Raw genomic sequence first — 19450 nt, forward strand, 5'->3', positions numbered from 1 at the left:
GTACCAGGTGGGCTTGCTTACTAAAATTTATCCAGGCTTGGACTTCCCAGTTATTCTGAACACTAAGTCTAACCTACTACTCCTTTTCCTGGAGGAGAGAACCCAACGGCAGCTTCCTTGTCACTTGTAAAAAGACAAACCACCCGCTTCTGGTGATACCCCATTGTGGATAATCACCACTTTATTTGCTGTGATGAGTTCTCTGACCAGGTGATTTCTCAAGTAGCTGAATGGAGTTGAGCTACAGTCATTTCCTTTCATTGTCATGACATGTAGTGGCCACTCTATGGAAAAACAGCAGCTGTCACTGCCTACCAGGGCAGCTACTGTTCTTAAGGCTTTGCCACATACAATATGCTTCAAAACCAACTTGCTTCTCGTCAGAAAAGTCTGTTTTCTGAAAATACACACTGTAAGATCATACCCATGTTAAATACAACAAAATGTTATAAAGACATTTCTCAAGACCTCTACCAGATTTTTTTCAGGCCCATATCATATTTTATCACCTTTTATTGTAATCTTAAAATCTATGGTTTTTTCTCATTTAGGTAAATAATACTGCAAGGAACATCATATTCAATAACCAAGGTGTTGCTTTAAACTAAACAGCCAATAGGGGGCACTAAATACCAACCACAGAAGACAAGATACATCCTCTACTATGCAAGCCATCTCCTCCTCTGTTTTTTTTTTTCCTATTTATTCAAAACCCTTATATTCTTACACATGTTCTAACAGTATCTCATATATTTGCTTTAACTCAACCATTTATGAAAGTCATTCCCTACACATCCACTAGGCACAACCAACTTTCACCAGAATGCTGCATGGGAAGATAGGAGCTCTAACCTGACTTCTCACTACCGAGCTATGAAATCGACAGAGAACCAATCTAACTGCTCTGTCTCGTAGGGGAATAAAAGTGCCTGAAGAAAAGAGCGTATGAGGATTTTTGAGGTCTCTTGAGGTGATTCTAATGTTTGATAGTTACTATAAACACAGGATGTTTCGATGCTGGAGGAAACCCAGGGTGACAAATAAACACGTCTTCTCCCACAGTCCCCGAGCGGCACCGCCACATGCCCAAGCATTCACTCGCTCTCCCTCGCCCCTTCACTGAGTTGCTACCTGAGGCATATTAATTTCGTCTTCTGTCTCTTCTATCCGATCCTCTTCATTTCTGCTTCTCGTTACTTCTTGCCTATGCAGCTGCTTCAGTCTCCCCAAAGGTCTACCCGCCTCCAGTCTTACCCATTTCGGTCTATTGTTTACAGAGAGAAACTAATGATTTTTAAAGGTAAAAATGGGATTGCAATTCCTCCTCTTCATAAAGCATTTCAATGACTCCACCGCCTTCAGAATAAAGTGCTAACTCTTTGGCAGAGAAATTCCTTCAGATTCCCACTCTCCTCGGATCTCCCTTTGATCCTCCCACATATGCCACTGCCCACCTTCATCTGCCCCACACATTGTCCCAACAATCCAGAACTACTGAAGTTCATGACTGTGAAAGGCACTGGTATGCTTCATGACATTCTGCAAACCATTCCATCGGCCAGAAATGCTTTCCCCGCCCCACTGCCCTTATCTGTATTTTTGCCACTAGCGTCAGTTCACGTTTCCTCCAATGAGCAGCTTTCCCTGATCTCCCAAATAAGACTCAGGCACTTCCTACTCTGAATATCTCTAAACCTAAAAAAGACCTTTCCTTACAGCATTTTTCATAATATAGTTTCCTTAGTGTCCTGATCTTTTGTGACAGTTGGACTGTGAAGAAAGCTGAGCACCGAAGAATTGATGCTTTTGAACTGTGGTGTTGGAGAAGACTCTTGAGAGTCCCTTGGACTGCAAGGAGATCCAACCAGTCCATCCTAAAGGAGATCAGCCCTGCGATTTCTTTGGAAGAACTGATGCTAAAGCTGAAACTCCAGTACTTTGGCCACCTCATGCGAAGAGTTGACTCATTGGAAAAGACTCTGATGCTGGGAGGGATTGGGGACGGGGGAGAAGGGGACGACAGAGGATGAGATGGCTGGATGGCATCACCGACTTGATGGACATGGGTTTGGGTGAACTCTGGGAGGTAGTGATGGACAGGGAGGCCTGGTGTGCTGCAATTCATGGGGTCACAAAGAGTCGGACACGACTGAGCGACTGAACTGAACTGAAGGCCCTCTTGCTAGATGTATCCACAGGATTCTGCATTTATTCCTATTACAACTCTTTTGACATTTTACTGGAATTATTTTAACTGTCTTCCCTACTAAAAATAAGCTTCATGAGTACAAGGATATGTTTGCTTATTGCTATTTTATTCCCAGGGCTGACTACAGAGCCTGCCACATAGAAGGGACTGAATAATAGCTGAAACATCAAATGACTGAATCTATTTAGTTTCATACTCTTTGCTGGACTGTAAGTACACCAAAGGCAAAGGCCACATTCCATCATTTGTAACAATCAACTGTTAACACTTACTGAGCTCTTGCCATGCCACAAGGCATGACTTAAATATCTTACATCTTTGAATCACTTTAATACTCACAGCAACGTCAGGTAGGTTCCATTATCATTCCTACTTTGCAGATGAAAATACTAAGACAGAGGAAAAATAAATAACCAAAACACACAATTGGTAAGTAATAGAACCAGAATTTAAACCAGCCAGTTAAGCTCCAGAGTTTATGCTTTTAGCCACTTATGAGATACAGCTTCTTCATGTAAGCATTTGCTGAGTGAATGAATGTTGAGAAAAAGCAAACTGTTAGAACATATATTTATTATTACCTTGCCAAAGAGTATAAAACTGAGCCCCTTACATACCACACTTGACCACCAGAGGTTTATATGTTGGTACTTAGTCGAAAGTTAGAGCACACAGAATGTACAGCAGCCTACATAGACAGTTAAAACATGCGCTTGCTGATTTCATTTTTTATTTATTTTCTTTGACTCTGTCGAGTCCTGGCTGCAGCATGTGGGATCTTCACTGTGGCCCACGTACGCTCTAGTTGTGGTGCCTGGTCTCTCAAGTTGTGGCATGCAGGCTCCAAAGCACGCAGGCGTCAGTAGTTGCAGCAGGCAAGCTTAGCTGCTCACAGCATGTGAGACGTTAGTGCCCCAACCTGTGTCCCTTGTGTTGCAAGGCAGATTCTTAACCAGTGGACCACCAAAGAAGTACCTTGCCAATATTAATTTACACTTAGGTTCTCAAGAATCCATTCCTTTGGTGAGCTAAGAACATTTACAGGTGAATACATACAAACATGTGACAACCATTATGACTGAATGGATGGAATTCAAAGTTTGAAGTGTCTATAAAAATGTACTATATGAATATTTGTATACATTCCCCTAGAGCAAAGAGACAGGAGTTCACATAAACGACAGCACTGTACAGGGGTGGTTCAGTTGGAACTGGGCTCTCTCAGAGACAAGGGTATCAAGCAGAAGATGTAGGGAGCTCTGTCCCTAAAGCTGCTCCAAAACTAAAACAACAGACACAAGCAAGCAACCAAGGCAAACTCAGTGGAAAGGCAGGGAGCAGGAAATGTTGCATAAAAAAGAGAGGAAACAAGCGGGAAGAAAAGTGCTCACAGTGAATAACTGGCCAATGCCTCAGGAAGAGGCATTTTTTAGAAAAACAGGAATAAGACATATAAACCAAGGACACTTCTGACATTCATCTTTTAGATGCTTGCGATATTACTCCAATGAAGGAAAACAAAAATCAAGGTGTAACAGTGACTTAACTACACGAATGCAAAACAACAGCTAAATCTGAGGTTGTTCTTCTTGTTTGAAAAATCCACCCTAGGTGATGGATCAGATTTTTTAAAACATTAAATAATGGAATAAGAATGTAGAGACCACAATAGGATGGCAAAGACATAGGCCATAGTTTATTTCGGGTAAAAAGTTGGGTATAAATTATTTACCTGAGATAACGTTCACACTTATTGTCAACTAGGTAAAATAAAATATAAATCTGGCCTATAGTAAGCTCATGAGAGGAAAACATGGTCCCTTAATTCAACGTCACTAAAGCTCTATGCTGGTAGTTCACCACACCAAATCACCTGTTCTCCTCTTTTACAGGAGTCCTTCACCAAAAGGAAGTGATTCCAAAGAATGACCAGGAAAACAACTTCAGACAACTGTGAGACACAAAGTGCTCTATGAACCAGAGCTCCCAACCAATGAATTCAATATTGTGGTGACATTATTACAGAATCAGGCTACTGAATTTTACTCCATAAATAGTTACTCACATTAGAGTGAGGAATTGTGTTTTCAAGGATTATTTGGAAGTCTCTACATACATTAATTTCTGGAAAACACAAGGCAGCTAGCACAGACTATTTGATAAGAGAATTGCTCCAACTAAATAATGGTCAACTGAGAGAAAACTATGAAAGTAGCAAGGAGACCAATATTTGTTTCTTGAAGGGTATACTCGTTTCTTTTTTGACTTATTACCTTTTGTTGCATTGAAATATACAACATAGGGCTTCCCTGGTGGCTCAATAGTAAAGAATCTGCCTGCCAACGCAGGGGAAATGGGTTTGATCCCTGGTCTAGGAAGATCCCACACGCTGCAGAGCAACTAAGCCCATGCGCCACAGCTGTTGAGCCTGTGCTCTAGAGCCTGGGAGCAACAGCTACCCACCCACGTGCAGCAACTACTGAGGCCCGCATACCTAGAGCCTGCGCTCTGCAACAAGAGAGCCGCTGCAGAGAAGGCTGTGCACCACAGCAGGGAATAGCCCCCGCAGCCACGAAGACCCAGCACAGCCAAAAATAAATAAACACTATAAATAAAATACATAACAGAAAAATTACCATTTTAACCATTTTTAACTGTACAGTTCAGTGGCAAGCACATCCACATGGCTGTAACTACTGTCACCACTATCTAACCCCAGAACCTTTTTATCTTCCCAAACTGAAACGCCATGCCCATTAAAAGAGTTTCTATTCCCCCACTCCGCCCCACCGCTGGCCACTCAATACCCAGTTCCTGGTAACCACTATTCTTTTTTCTGTCTCTATGAATTTGTTCTAGGTTTGAAGACTATATTCTTAAATGTGGTAATAATTTTTTGAACCAAAGAGTAGTAAGTTAAAATATAAGTGAGTTAACAGCTAAATCTCAAGGAAGTTACTGAAATGGAGAACATAGAAAGAAACCATTAAGATTAAAAACAAGACAGCCAGCTATTTCATAGTAGAGGTAGGCAGAAGAAGGAATTGAGTGTAAAGAAGGGCAAAGCAAAGGTTCTTTTACACATGCACAGACACACGGAGATGTGTAGATCTTAATGAAAAAAGAGTGATCTGTAGGAGCTCTGATGCACAACTGGCGTGAATTAAAATTTTCAGTGCCTGATGTCAGTCAGGAAACAGGAATCCAAACATTCTTCTAAAAAGAAGAAAATATAGATAAAGAGAAGACAGTGAAAACAGCCATTCAATCCACTAGTGGTAGAATGGGTGTATATTAGAAGTCAAGCAACAAGTTTTGAGCCCCCAGCCTGACTGTGTACAATTTCACAAGTTCTTGATTTCTGTGTCAGTTTCCTTAATTGTAAAATGAGAAAGTAGGATACGTGACAGTTGTGATCCATTTCCCCAACTCCCAAATCCTATAACTAAATTTGACAGAATAGCTTGAGTCAAATTTGTTACTAATTTTTACCAAAACAGTCACAAAACCACTATAAAAAGTAGGGAATGGCAGAAGTTAATTCAAAACACAGCATCAGCAATGAAAAAGACTACACTTTGGTCACAAACATGGAATAAATGCAGTTACTAATGTCTTTAAAGGACTCATAAAAATGCTGCTTAACTACACAATCTCTAACTTCCTTGAGTATTCCACCATCAAAACAAAAGATACAACAAAATATTTACATGTGCTCTTTTTTATAAGATGAATATTAAAACAACTTTTTTTGGCCATTTCTTGATAGCAACAAAAGACATGTTAGAGACTATTAGTTGAATTAAAATCAGTTCTGGTTTAAGATAACAGGAGGTAATTAATTACACTAAAAGAGCATCTTCTGACTTGACCAATAAGCTAAGCATTTACTTTTAGGAAAGAGAAAGAAATGGATTTATAGTGAATGCAAGGCAATAACTAAATGATTCTAATGAATAATGACTATGCTATCTTATCAGAATCTAACCCCATTTTTTACTATTTTATAATATAGCCAAGTTGTACACTAATCATACCAATTACCACAATACCATCACATTCAAAATGTAAGTGCCCACAAAATACTTTCAGTGCACTCGAGATAAATTAAACTGATATGGTTCCTGGCTCCTTGTGTCTTATTACCTCCTAAATACTCTTAGGCATTAAGAATAGATTTTTCCACGCATCACACGTAGAATGAAACCGTCCCTGAGCAGCACAGTAAGTACAGCACACAAGGCAATTAAAAGCGCAACAGAAGAGAAGTGGACAGAGAAACTTGCTAAAAGATCAACATATAATCTAAAGTAGAGGAAAAAACACATAGGCTTGCACAGCATTTTATTCTGTATAGTTTCACATTTTAAAAATCTATTTTAAACATCATAACAATTTGATTGATTCAAGCAGAGTCCCGTGACTTTACCTTTTCCCCTTCTTAACCTCCTAGTTGGTATTCTCCTTGAATACTAAATATTGTCTCTGGATATCTCATCTTTTGAAAATTTTATATCATGCTGTAATTGTTTACATATTTACTATTCACTTCTGGCCCAGGAATTTTACTATTTGTAAGGAAAACAAAACAAAATGAACCACACAGCTGTCCTTTATCTCAAAGCCCCACCGTCACTTGGTCGAAATGGCTGGGATTCCACCAGGCTGATGGTAGTACTCAAGGACAAAGTCCCACCCTCTATTTTAACTACATTACATCTGCCCATCAATGCAAGAGACACAGATTTGATCCCTGATCTGGGAAGATCTCCCATGCCACAGAGCAACTAAGGCCATGTGCCACAACTATTGAGCCTGTGCTCTAAAGCTGGGGAGCCACTACTACTGAGGCCACGTGCCACAGCTACTAAACCCCAGGCACCCTAGAGCCCATGCTCTGAAACAAGAGAAATCACCACAGTGAGAACCCATGCACTGAAACTAGAGAACAGCCCCTGCTCAGCACACTAGGAAAAAAGTCCACACAGAAATGAACACCCAGCCCAGCCAAAATAAATTAATAAATATATTAAAATATTTTTAAAGTAACAGTTGAAATGTGTATATACCTAACACAACTGAACTGTACACTTAAAAATTAAGGTGGTAAATTTTATGTTATGTGTATTATATGTTATGTATATTATCTAAAATATCTAAATATTTTTTAAGAAAATTTTTAGAAGAAAATGAATTTTTAGAAGGAAAAAATTTTTAGAAGAAAATGAATTTATAAATAAGATATATCGGACATGAGTTTGAGCAGGCTTCTGGAGTGGTGATGGACAGGGAAGCCTGGCATGCTACAGTCCATGGGGTCACAAAGAGTCAGACGTGACTGAGCGACTGAACTGAACTAAACTGAAACTGATATCCCATTATCTTCTAGAGAAAAACTATATTAGTTGAAAGTTATTATGATGCCAGAAAAGTATAGACACAGAAAACTTTTAAAAGCTTTTTTAAAGAATTAGTTTTGAAATTTATTTTAATTATCCAAACAAATTACTCTCAGCTTAAGCTAAACAGTTACAGATACCAGCTGAGTGATACTGTTCAAGCTGTTTAATCTCTGAGACTTGAGTTTCTCATTGTAAGTGGAAATGGCAATAATACAGATTTTGTAGAGTTATTTAAGGCACTAAATGAGATAAGGCATGATTAAGTACTTGGAAAACCCACAGTAATCACTTCATAAGTGCTTTTACTCTTATTCTTGCTATAACTCCTTTTATTATCATTTACCAGGAAGATGATGGAAAAGAAGTTGATTGGACATATGTGTTTGAGGAGTTAACAATTACTGTCTTATCTACTGCCTTCTAAATTCAACTGAGCATGTGTGCTTTAGACCAACAGTGCTATCAATTGCTAAATCATCCCTGGTATTAATTACCCTTACATTTTAATACATGACAACAAAGTGTTGACCTCACAGTCTCCAGATATGCAGACCTCTGCACCTGAAGGGAGGCTCTTGCTAAACCATCCCTGATAATACATTTACATGTTAATACATGACAGTGAAGTGTTGACCTCCTACTCTCCAGATACACAGACCTCTGTACCTGAAGGGAGGCTCAAAGCAGCATGGGCTCCTTAGTCCTCACTCCCTCTTAAAGCAGATACTGAAAGACAGGAGCCATCTCTACCCTGTGAGCTTCTCTGACAACCACCATCAAAGGACACAGGACGCTTTCCATTCTTTAGGAAAGATTCTGTAATTTTTTTTTTTCAGTCCTTGAAAGGGCAACCAGCACTCTGGGATATGAAGAACAAAACTTCGCCAACTTTGAAACCACACCAGAGAAACGGTAAGGAGTCCTACTAGGAAACACAAGGTAAAACATGTACAGTTTCTACTCTCTGGCAGTGAAATGGCCATTGGGTCTTTGAAGAGCTTCGGCTAGCTAAGAGGAGGAAAAGCGAGAGACCGCAGGATTCAGGGAAATGTGAAGTCAACCTTCTGGGACCGTACTAAATGTTTCTCTCTGGAAAGAAAATTAGAAATTTTTATCATCTTTCACTGAAGCCACAATTATGAAGAATCGGTGTTGCTTCCGGTCTGAAAGCCATACTTTCACGCTGCTGGACCACAGACTTGGGAGCCCAGCTCCCCTGCTTACTAACTGGATGATCCTGAGCAAATTCCTTAGCCTCCTGTCATCAAGGTCCTCATCTATAAAGTGAGGATGATTGTAGGATGTGCCTCAAGGTGCTATGGGTGGGTGGGTGGCTTAGTCGCTTAGTCGTGTCCGACTCTTTGCGACCCCACAAACTGTAGCCTGTCAGGCTCCTCTATCCGTGGGATTCTCCAGGCAAGAATACTGGAGTGGATTGCCAGTCCCTTCTCCAGAGGATCTTCCTGACCCAGGGATTGAACCCAGGTCTCCTGCATTGCAGGCAGATTCTTTACAATCTGAGCTACAGGGATAATTAAACCAGTATGTGTAAGCAGTACATAATTACTGGCTATTATTATCATCATGTGAAATGGTAGCCGTATCTTATAAATACTAGAAAATTTCTCAAGGGATTTTTTTCATTAAAAGGAATAAAACATGAAAGTTTAGATAGATATTAAACAGTTCACAGTTACTAAAGAAAATAAAGACATGAAATCAGGGCCAAGTTATCAATTCTAGGACATTCCTGTGCCTACTACCTGTTTGTGTACAAAGTGTTCCTCAGTTCCCCATGAGGCCTCTCTGGATCCTAAGAAACAATCATCACAAAGCCTCTTACCACTGGTCAAATCATAATGTGTTATAGAGAACTGTCCCAAAGTCTGTTTCTTTCATTCTATTTTAACATACAATTATTTATCCACTGTCTCTTTACTCCTAGTTGAATTTAAACTCCGTAAGGACACAGGGTCTCTTATCTATTTTGTATATTTCTATATTCCCAGTGTCTGGAACAATGCCTAGCATAGGAGATGCCCCATATACTTTTGTTAAATAAGATCTTGAAAGGAAGTGGGTCCTTTCATCTTTATATCCCCATACCAGTTCATAAATGAATAATAATTTTTGGAAGGAGATAATGAATAATAAGTATAGCAAGTCTATGCTTAGACTTTATTTTTATGAATCATCGTCATCATTTTTCAGTAACTAGGAACACATTATTTTATATCCAGAAAAGCATAGGCATTTATATACATCTTTTATTTAGTTTTTACAGCTTTAAAAGGCAAATATTATTTCTATTTTAGAGATTATTATATAAAAAAGATTAACAGGCTTGTCCGAAGTCCTAGGAGGGAGTCATAGCCAGAAGGCAAATCCCGGTCCTTTCTGATGCTATGTTCACAGCGGCATACTGGTGAACATAATACCTAATTAAAGTAAAACACAGTGGGAACTGCCGTAAGTGAAACTTGAGCCCTAGAAAGAGGTATGTCAAGATCAGGCGGACGATCTCCTTTCATGCCTCATTAACAAATTAGGCTTTTGGTACCAGAAGGAGGCAACACCACTGTCCAGCCCTCACTGGGAAAGCATGGCTTCTCTGGATCATTGCCCAGCTCCAGATGACACCTGCAAACAGGGCAGCGCAGTAGAAACCACCATGCCTTAGGAAAACAGGTTTGTAATACCTGTAGGTGGATCTGATTCCATCCTTCTGTCATACTCTAGGAAGGGCTATGACTTTCATCTACTAGCATAGTTCTCAACACTGACATCAGAATCCAGCGGAACTTTCCAAACACACCCACACGTAGAGGTAGACTGGTGACGAAACACCTCTAGAGGCTGAGTTTTCTCTTTAGACAAACTCCGCTTTAGGAAAAAAAAAAAAGTTATTCTTCTGTGTTTAGTTACATGGGACACAGAGATGCAAAGCCAGACTGACAGTAACTGACTTCCTGGAATATCTTGAGCATTTCACAGAAAAGAAATATTTACCAGGTATTGCAGTAAACCTGAGCACCTTTGTGTCTATATTTTAGCTTTCCATGGTCGTTTCATAAACACTAATATTTATCATTCTGTCATTTCTGGAATACTCACTAAATATAACAAATGTATCATTTTCAGAATCTCCTCCTCCTCAGCAATGCCTTCTATTAATGCAGAAACAGTCCTTAAGAAACATTTATGAAAAGGAGAGCGACCCTATGAGAAAGCACCATCCAGCTGAGAAGCATTTGCTGCCTGCCCTCTATTCTCTCTCTCCCCCGTTAGACACAATGGGATTTTTTTGCCAAATTCATATTCCAGAGGAGCCATGAAATTCCCGCAAAGTTCAACATCAGGCCTGACTTAAGATCTTTAAGGCCTCCTGCTAACCTCATCCCCCTGCAGCTGTCTTGCTAAGGCAAGCTTTTGATCTGTACTATCTGGGTTTCAAGCTGATATACACACAGCCTCTTTGATCTCTGATTAAGTGGCTTCTGGTCTCCTGATGCCTTTAGTCTTGCTGCACTGTGGTGTTTGCGAGTCAGTCATCATCCTGAGCACACTACAAACTCCACACACCAGGAGTGGCCTCCCTTCATTCACCCACTTCGCAGGCTTGAAAAGCAATCTTTAAGCCATGAGAGAATTTCCCCAGTAGCCACAATCAATCCACTCCATGAACACACTATGAAGAATTATTTTTCAAATGAAGCAGCTTAAAATGATTTAAAGGATATGGAACTTTCCCATAGAGGGGAAGGAAGCAAATCCTCTGTGAAAAGAAATCTTCAGCCCAGTTGGCACTGGAGATTACAGTACTTTGATGTTAATAAAAATAAATGTAGATAGGGATCAGGGATGAGCAAAGATTGGGTCTTTATCAGTCCTAAGTTCCACTGAGCAAAAGTGACCTTTAAATGTAGCTGCATGGTTTGTTCAACAGTAGGCTATGGGATATATTGATATTTCCAAGAACACAGATACTACCATTAGGAGCAGACTGACTGCATTTTACCTAGTACCAATATCTTAATCCTACATGGATGAATAAGACCCAGAGTTCCTTTAAAATAAAAAGAAAGATAAAAACAGAAAGAAAAAGAAAAAAAAAATAAAACAAAACCAGATCCTGGTGGCCACGTTATAAGATTCCTTGAGCATTAAAATGGAACTGTATAACAATTTACAATACATTTCCATCCTGAATATTTTAGATTCTGGAAACAGTACAGGTTTGAACCTGACTTTTTAATGTTACTAATATAGGTACTACTACATGTTTAAATTATATCAATATCTATCTATCAAATTCTATACCCCAGATTCTATAAACTAATCTATTGGCATGAACATAAAGATACTGGGCTTCTACAAGTTACTAAAGACTATGTAATGATAGCAGCATTCACCCAAAATCTCACCCGCTGAGCTACAGGGAAGCCCCTCAAAAATCTCAACTCTTGTTGCAAATATTAAGCCTTAATTTCTTCCATTTTAAAAGTCCAGCTTCTGATAACAAGATTAAAAGTGGTGGGAAAAGTAGAAATAGATTTTGGTGCACTAATATCATAGTCTGAATATAAATAGTTTATGTCTTCTCTTAGCTACACGTGAAAGTAAGTGAAAGTGTTAGTCGCTCAGTCATGTCTGATTCTTTGCAACCCCATGTACTGTAGTCTGCCAGGCTCCTCTGTCCCTGGAATTCTCCAGGCAAGAATACTGGAGTGGGTTGCCATTCCTTTCTCCATCTCTTAGCTATAAAAGTCAATAAATTAATTACTGACAATATACAGTTAAAACAAAGTTGATAGTTATATATTGCTATTACTTAATCTGTCTATATTGTGGAAAACCATTAGCAAACCCATGAATTATGCACCTACTTACACTTTATCTTTCAGAAAATTATTTAAACAAAGAGATTACAGAAGATATCAATTTTAAGTGGTCTAAGTACATGGGTCTCACAAACATTTATGCTCAAGCAGTTTGGTAAAAACGTACCAAAATTTAAGAGATGAATGCTCTTTTGATGAGCAATTCCTCTTCTAGGAGTTTGTCACAAGATTTACTTGCATATTTTTTATAAAAGAGTATGATAAGGATATACACTACAGTCTCATTTGAAATACCCCTCAACTGAGTACAGGAGCTTGGTTAAATAACTTATTACACAACAGCAATAATATAGTATGCAGGCATTTAAAAATATAAGGTAGCCCTAAGGGCTTACCAGGTGGTATTAGCAGTAAAGAACCTACCTGCCAATGCAAGAGACTCAAGAGACAAGTGTTTGATCCCTGGGTCAGGAAGATCCCCTGGAGGAGGGAATGGAAACCCATTCCAGTATTCTTGCCTAGAGAATCCCATGGACAGAGGAGAAAGGTGGACTATAGTCCATAGGGTCACGAAGAGTGAGACGCAACTGAAGCGACTTAGCACATAAATACCAAAATTCAAGAACATATAATGGAAGGGGGGAAAGCAATGTATTGCAAGACTGTATGACATATTCTATTTATGCATTTAAAAAAATTAAAAATTAAAAAATATTAAACTATCAGAAAACTACCACTATATAATTGTACCTGTATAAAATATCTCTGGAAGGGCAGACAAGAAAATCAGGAGTTTTTATCTGGGACATAAAAATTGAGGGATTATGGTCAGAAGTATCCATCACAGGATACTTGTGGATACATATCAGAGGATGGATACATATCATAGGATATGGTCAGAAGTACCCATCACAGGATAGCATTACGTACCTTTGAATTTTTATACACTATGTATATAGTACTTATTTTAAAAACACTTTTAATATGTACCAAATGTTATTATGTTGCACACATAAGAAAAAGAAAATACATGAAATGTATAGACTCCCTTCCAATAATTTTCAAAAAATTTTTAACAATTCCATCTAATAGAGTAAGTCAGGTAAAAACTGCACACTAGGTTTTTCTCACATATACTAAGGAATAATATATCCAAGACTCAGCAGTACCACAATGTTTTATATTCATATTTATACTATTTAAGTTTTATAACCCATTTCTTCTAAGAAAAAATAATCACTGTTAATTTTTATAGGGAGTTATATTTTTACAATTTTTTTTAAAAAATCAGCAATCTTTGGTCTTTCAAACGAGTTCTTCAAGTGTTACTAACAGTATTTATGTATGAATTTACATATGAATTACCTCTCAATGGCTGTGCTATCATGCTTTCTATTTTTCTTTCTCTCAGTATCTGAGATAAACCCAAAGCCCTTCAAAAATATCTGCTTTGGCAAAAATTGAATTTGGTTTCCATATCAGGAAGTGAGAGAACTGAGGAATGGGATGTAGGAGGGACGAGAATTATTGGTTAATAAATTTTACCTGCTAAATCACTGAAATTCAAAAGTATCAAGAATGGCAATATCATGGCTAATGTTCAAAAATTGGCTAACGTCAAACATTTCCAGTGAATTATAATCATGAGAGGTTATTTAAAGTTCAACATAAATCAAAACACCAGAAAATATCCACTTGCAATGTTTAATTTATAAGGTCAACTGAAGGTAAAATCCACACACTTCCAAATTTATCTCAAGCTTTTTGGTAGAAATTAAAAATTACAGGCTCTCAGACTACCTAATAATTGCTTCATTATTGAACATTATTCCACAACAAATTACTTGCACTAATTTAGGATTCTTAAATTTGTAATCATTTTCATTTGAAGCAATAAACACTAGCTTTTACACAGTGCATATAAGCACACTCTATTAATTTTTAATACTTAGTAAACTTTCATATAACCATTGAAAATGAGAATACTATCTAGCAGCTTGTCTTTAAGATACAAAACTGTTTAGCAAGCTGAAAAACACAGGAAGATTTGCTGCAATAAATTTATTACAGGAATTCTCTATAATAAAATGAGCATGGAAATACCACTGATAAGTAAAGAAGCAGTATGTGTGGTGGTTAAAAGCACAGATTCTGGCAGTTCAAACTCTAGTTTTGCCATATAGTAGCTGTGTGAATTTCGACAACTAACTTAACCTCTCTGTTCCTTAGGTTCCTCATTTCTGAAATGAGGATAACATATAGTTCTCACTAGGAATACATTAAGCAATTAGAACAGAGACTAGTGAACAGAAAACACTCACTATATGTTAGCTATTATTGAATTTGTATTCATTATCTGGATTAATATTAGGATTAATAGTAATATAAAAGTGAAGGTCACTCAGTCGTGTCCAACTCTTTGCGACCCCATGGACTATACAGTCCATGGAATTCTCCTGGCCAGAACACTGGAGTGGGTAGCCTTTCCCTTCTCCAGGGATCTTCCCAACCTAAGGATCATACCCAGGTCTCCCACATTGCAGGCAGATTCTTTACCAGTTGAGCCACAAGGGAAGCCCAAGAATACTGGAGTGGGTAGCCTATCCCTTCTCCAGGGTATCTTCCCAACCCAGGAATCCAACAAGGGTCTCCTGCATTGCAGGCAGATTCTTTACCAACTGAGCTATGAGGGAAGCCCAGTATCAATATTAGCATTAGTTATATTTCCAAGAATAAAGATAATACATATCAGTAACGGGGAATCAAGACAAAGATAAGTAGGGCACAGTATGTAATCTACTTATCTTTGGCAAAAAAAAAAAAAAATATATATATATATACTCTAAAAACTTACAACCAAATTTCTGAAGAATTCTATGTTGCTTAGAAACAGTACACAGTTGAGCCATAACATTCATGTCCTTGACAAACAGTGCACATCATTGTTTTCTATAACACAACCCTATAAGGCATGATGTTATGTGACAAAGGACTCCTTCAATATGGTACACACACCGGGCCAGAATTTAAGTAACCATGACATGAAGCAATATCTAGACACACATGAGACTAACAAATGTCCTACTTCCATTCAAATCACAGCCAAAAAAGCTACAATCACTTTACCCTGAATTTATTGAGGAGACTTACAACCTGAGTTACATTTACGAAGTCTTCTGTGTTGCTTTCTCCTCTTCCTTTGCCCCAGTCTATTTAAAATACTTTTCATGAAAATGAATTGCCATACTTTCCTCTTTGGCCATATGACTCAGCTGTAGAACTGTGTATCAGATTCAGCTCTTTCATTGAAGTACAGAGACCTCCTTCTTTTCTCTGCTCAGCTACACAACTTCTATCACTGGTCACTCACTGAATTCCCTGCCCAGATTGTCACCCCATCATTCCAAGGCCAATTCAAGATCCTTTGTCTGCTCACTTATCTCTTCCTAAGGTTTGGCTCAATTTAGGTAAAAAGTAAATTTCTGGGCTATAACCACAATTGGGTAATTCACATATGGTCATCAAGCATTGGCTGCATTTCAGAACATAATTTCACGCTTAAATTTAAACTTCACTAAACAAAGGTTTGGAGAAGGAAATGGCAATCCACTCCAGCAGTCTTGCCTGGAAAATCCCATGGACGGAGGAGCCTGATAGGCTACAGTCTAAAACAAAGGTAAAGTGAAAGTGAAGTCGCTCAGTCGTGTCCGACTCTTTTCAACCCCATGGACTGTAGCCCACCAGGCTCCTCTGTCCGTGGGATTTTCCAGGCAAGAATACAGGAGTGGGTTGCCATTTCCTTCTCCAGGAGATCTTCCTGATCCAGGGATTGAACCCAGGTCTCCCGAATGGTAGGCAGACGTTTTCCCGTCTGAGCCACCAGGGAAGTCCTTACAAAGGCATCTACTCATCAGCTTCTCGAATCTAACTAGACTGTTAAAATTGATAGCATACAAAAATACTGTGGTATGGTTCCCTGTTACACTATAGTATGAGGACAGTATCAAGACTTTTTGTACTTGTCTTCTAAATTAGATGATTACTAGTAACACTGACATTTCCAAAATAAATATAACATTTCCCACTTCTTCACATATTAATTTACTTAGTCCAAAACAATTGTTTCAGCCAAATATTATCCTCATTTTATACATAAAGACATTGTAAAAACACCTACAAATTAGATATTGTATCTAATTTTGTCAGGCTTTTGAGGAAGTTCTTATTTTTCTAGAGAAGAACTCATTAGTGAGAAACATGGTTAACTTAAAATTCCAAACTAACTTTTCAGTCTCTTCAATACTGCTGATGCAGGTCCTTTACAACCTGGAAGCTCTCCTGCTCTACTAAAGTATTCTCTCTGTGGTTAAGATATTCCTATAGCACTTCTTATTCGAAATATGCTAAGCCTGGAGTTGGGGGTGAAGATCAGCATCAGCCCTATTCAGCTTGCCTAATCAATTCATACATGAAGCGTCAAATTCAATAATAGCCAGGAACGTGGCCTCTCATGGCTTTTGCTAAACTTTCACCTGGCCCTGCAAAAAATATTTTTGAACTTTAGAATTTATTACCTAATTATCAACAAGGGATGGTACAACTGATTAATTAACTTGCTCAAAACCAAATTTTAAATTGTGTTTATATGCCATCTAAATGTCAAAGTTCTACATACAGCTGACAAATGGTGAAACCGTACTGTGTACAACTATAAGCGTATTTAAGACTGACTTAAGAAAAACATTCAACTTAAGACAATGCTTTTTCTTTCAAGGTTTAGCTGTAGAAATAAATATGCTGAGCCCTTTAATGTGAATCACAGTAGCATTTAGAAAATGAAATTTTTATTCAATCAGTTCTCCCATAAGCACAAAAGCAAGAATATCTAACATTTCTTTTGCTGTAAAATTACTTTATAAAATCTGTGCAGAAATAAACATCTATATGTATAATGGTGATTGTGAGGAAGATGGGATGCGGGGGGTACCTAGAATTTTGCAAAAAAAAAAAAAAACAAAGGTTGTTACAACACATACCTAAATGAATACAATGAAAGGTGTTAAGCACTGACTCATATACATATATAATACACACACACATATATACTATACTATATGCGTGTGTGTGTTTAAAGCTCAGAACTGATTAAAAGAATTTTTCTCTTAGCTAGGGATTAAACTGTTAAAGACTATCAAGTTTTTCTTTCCATCTTCTACTGACGTTTTTGAGTTTTCTTTAATTTCTGAAGCATTTCTCTAACATGTGCAATATTCTAAAAATAAAACTTGCAGATAACATTTTTAAATGGATAAGAGCAATCATTATAAGAATGCAAAAACATATAGATTCCAATAATAGTGGAAATACAGCTGAATATCTAAGACCACATCTGAAAGGCGTTTTCTAAACTAAATCACAACTATCAACATGTTAACAACAACAATAAAGACAACTGAATGTGTTCATTCAGTCCCAGTTAATTTCATCTAACCTAAATGTTACTTGATCATTATGCAAATATTTATCAATCACCTACCATCTGTACTAGGCAACACTGAAGAGGAAAAAGTATCAGCCATTTATTTTATATACCCTAATATTAACCAACATATAAACTTCCAGAATCTTACAGTATTAATATTTCTTGATAAAGATTTCTCAAAATATGCATTATTTGGAATCAACAACTCACAATTCAATAATATTCCAAAGAGAACTTCCAATAATGAAGAGGGTTATCTGGCACAGAAATATGCCAGCAAAAATAAAATAGACATAATCTATTTCAGTAATCTTAAATCACACTGCCAAAATATGGAATTTAATGTTCTTACATAATTCTCAAAGTATTTTTCTTTCCATCTATTCCCGATTGCCTTATTTTAAAAAAAATTGATTTTTATATCACTTGGCATTTTATGTGCTTTGATAGAGTACATTTTGCTTTATTAAACCACAATGTGTTTAGGCAGCACTAATGTATTAAAATATGCATCTTAAAAGTGAAGAAATTTCTTGCCAACAGTTTTAATTCCCCATGATAATCAGATGGTCTAAAAATACTTTAACTGGTAAATTGGTATAACATATAAATGTCTTATTATGACCTTTCACATTGTTCTCCCCACCCCAAATGCATCAGTAACTTTACTGTAGTTATAATTAGGAGGCATACAAATACATAAATATTATATGTTCTATATTAAATATAAATATAAATTTCACCAAGAACAGTTCTACTTAGTTACGCTCACTGAGATTAATAGGTAAGCAAAACTATAAAAACCTTCCTGTGAAAGGAAGGGAGAGGAGAGTGAGAATTGGCAATGACTGCTAATATGTATAGGTTTTTTTTCTGGGGTGATGAAAATATTCTTAAATTAGACTGTGGTGAAGGTTGCACAACTTGAATATACTAAAACAGCCGAACTGTATGCTTTAAATGGGTGAATTTTATGGTATGTGAAATATATCTCAATAAAGTTGGAGGGAAAAAAAAAAACCTCCATATAAAAAAATTCATCAAGTTCCAGTCTCTAAAAGCATCCATGGGTATAAAACTATCGCTTCCCTTATTGTCCAGTTATTATATCATCTAGCATTTTATTAACTAAGGGACTTATCAACTTTCAAGGTAACAATAAAAATTACAATACCCTGCCTTTGGACAGTTGCATTTTACATTAAACAACTCAGTTTTGCCTAAGTCAGTGGGAGCTTAAAACAATTACTACTTCATATAACTTTAATACCAACTAATTGCTTCAAAAAATTCTATACAGGTTCTTATACCTGGTAATCCAAAATGCTGAATCCCAAGCCTTTATGATCTTTCACTAGTTCAACAATCTTGACTTCAGAAGACCACAGTGCTAATTCCCCATCATCATCATCTTCGGTATTGACATCTACATTGTATTCAGCCTGAAATAACAAGAAACATAAATGCTTCAAAACACTCTCCTTTCAATACTGAAAAGAATGAACACATCTGCAAT

At 37.4% G+C, this 19450-nt stretch overlaps 1 protein-coding gene across 3 annotated transcripts in view; it reads right to left on the bottom strand.

The window, feature by feature from the left end:
• The window catches only part of PATJ (PATJ crumbs cell polarity complex component), a 364628-nt gene that overhangs the window by 279513 nt on the left and 65665 nt on the right, over positions 1-19450 (bottom strand). For all 3 annotated transcript variants that reach the window (XM_068992464.1, XM_068992473.1, XM_068992482.1), the window contains exon 16: positions 19245-19376. In XM_068992464.1, coding sequence (XP_068848565.1) covers positions 19245-19376 — 132 coding nt within the window. The remainder of the gene's footprint in view (positions 1-19244; positions 19377-19450) is intronic.

The sequence above is a fragment of the Capricornis sumatraensis genome, chromosome 2, assembly GCF_032405125.1.
Source record: "Capricornis sumatraensis isolate serow.1 chromosome 2, serow.2, whole genome shotgun sequence".
Classification (NCBI taxonomy): Eukaryota; Metazoa; Chordata; class Mammalia; order Artiodactyla; family Bovidae; genus Capricornis; species Capricornis sumatraensis.